The sequence below is a fragment of the Saprolegnia diclina genome (assembly GCF_000281045.1).
Source record: "Saprolegnia diclina VS20 unplaced genomic scaffold supercont1.96, whole genome shotgun sequence".
NCBI lineage: Eukaryota > Oomycota > Saprolegniomycetes > Saprolegniales > Saprolegniaceae > Saprolegnia > Saprolegnia diclina.
In genome coordinates this window covers 117,802-119,159 of record NW_008246163.1, presented here as the reverse complement: position 1 = coordinate 119,159, position 1,358 = coordinate 117,802, and the positions used below count along the sequence as shown (strand labels likewise).

Genomic DNA, 1,358 nt, shown 5'->3' with positions numbered 1-1,358 from the left:
AGACATGGGTTTCTTAGTCATAAACACCAAACCCTCGTTATGATCAAGTTCCATTATTGATCGTCTGGTCGGGTGCGTGACTCACTCATGGTCTGTGGGCCATGGTGCCTCGCCTCGCTGGTGTGCCATCAGGTGCGCGGACCTCAGCCGCACATGGACACACGCGCCATACCAACCAACGTACCGGTAATCAAGTGTAGGTAAGAGTTAATTATCAAGTGTTGATAATTAATAAGCAAGGTTGATCATTTATGTCACGCACTCTCGGCAAGCCACGCGATATCACTTTGATTTTGGACGACATGAACGCACTGCTTACGCCTCTCGCCTCCGTCCTCGACACGCTGTGCACCCCGGACGAAGGCATCGTGGACGTCGGGAAAGTTCTCGACATGCCAGTGACTGCGCCGTTTACCGCCGTCCATGCAGGCACGCTGTGGGGTGTCGATGTGCTCATTTACGTACTACCTCTCGACACCTTGCCGGCGACGATGCGGTTCCCCGTGCGCATGGGCTCCCTTTTCTTCGGCGAGACGACCGAGGCAAGCAAGATGCTGGCGCTGCGCTGCATGATGCACAAAGAACACGCCTTGTACGAGTCGCCTCCTCTTCCAATATGCCTCATATTTAAATGACGCGTAGCTACGTGGTCACGGAGCGTACTGCAAACGGCGTCTTGCGCAGCCTCTTGGAGAGCCAAACGCTCCTGGACGTTCGCAGCAGCCTCCAGATCCTGCTCGACGTGGCCATAGGCATGCGTTACCTCCACGACCGCGACATCATTCACCGCTCACTGACGGCGAGCTCTGTCCACCTCACGTACACCGCTGCAGCGTGCATCCGAGTGCACACCTTTTTCTGTAGAAAATTTGGCGCCAAGATTGGCAGCCACACGTTTTGCCGCGAAATCGACACGCGACCGATGACCAACATTGGGATTCCATTCTACGCCGCGCCAGAAATCCTCGTCGGCAATCATGTGTACACGGAGAAGGTCGACGTCTACAGCTTTGCAATGCGTACGTATACTGCCACGTCTCTCGATGTGTTGACCAAATGATTTTAGTCATTGTCGAGATCGTTACCAAACATTAGCCGTATGCCAACGTGGATGCCCCCGAGGCCAAGATCTTGAAGTTTATTGTCCAGCACCACTACCGCCCTGTCTTTGTCCGCACATCCGAGTGGCCCGCTGCCTTGTTCACACTCATGGAGAAGTGTTGGCATCCTGATCCCCAAGAGCGTCCGTCATTTCCCGTGATTGTTGAGCGCCTCGAGGCGATGCTAGTGGAGCAAGCATGATCAAAAACACCAAGCAGCCACTTGCGCGTAGGCAACTGGACTCCTGGCGACCATCC

General features: G+C 54.7%; 1 protein-coding gene across 1 annotated transcript; it reads left to right on the top strand.

Moving 5' to 3' along the window:
- Positions 1-302: 302 nt before the first annotated feature.
- Positions 303-1,302, top strand: SDRG_15610 (TKL protein kinase; the record flags this gene model as incomplete). Its single annotated transcript, XM_008621788.1, has 4 exons — positions 303-592; positions 643-819; positions 865-1,045; positions 1,096-1,302. 4 exons carry the CDS (start codon positions 303-305, stop codon positions 1,300-1,302), a joined length of 855 nt encoding a protein of 284 aa, XP_008620010.1.
- Positions 1,303-1,358: the final 56 nt, after the last annotated feature.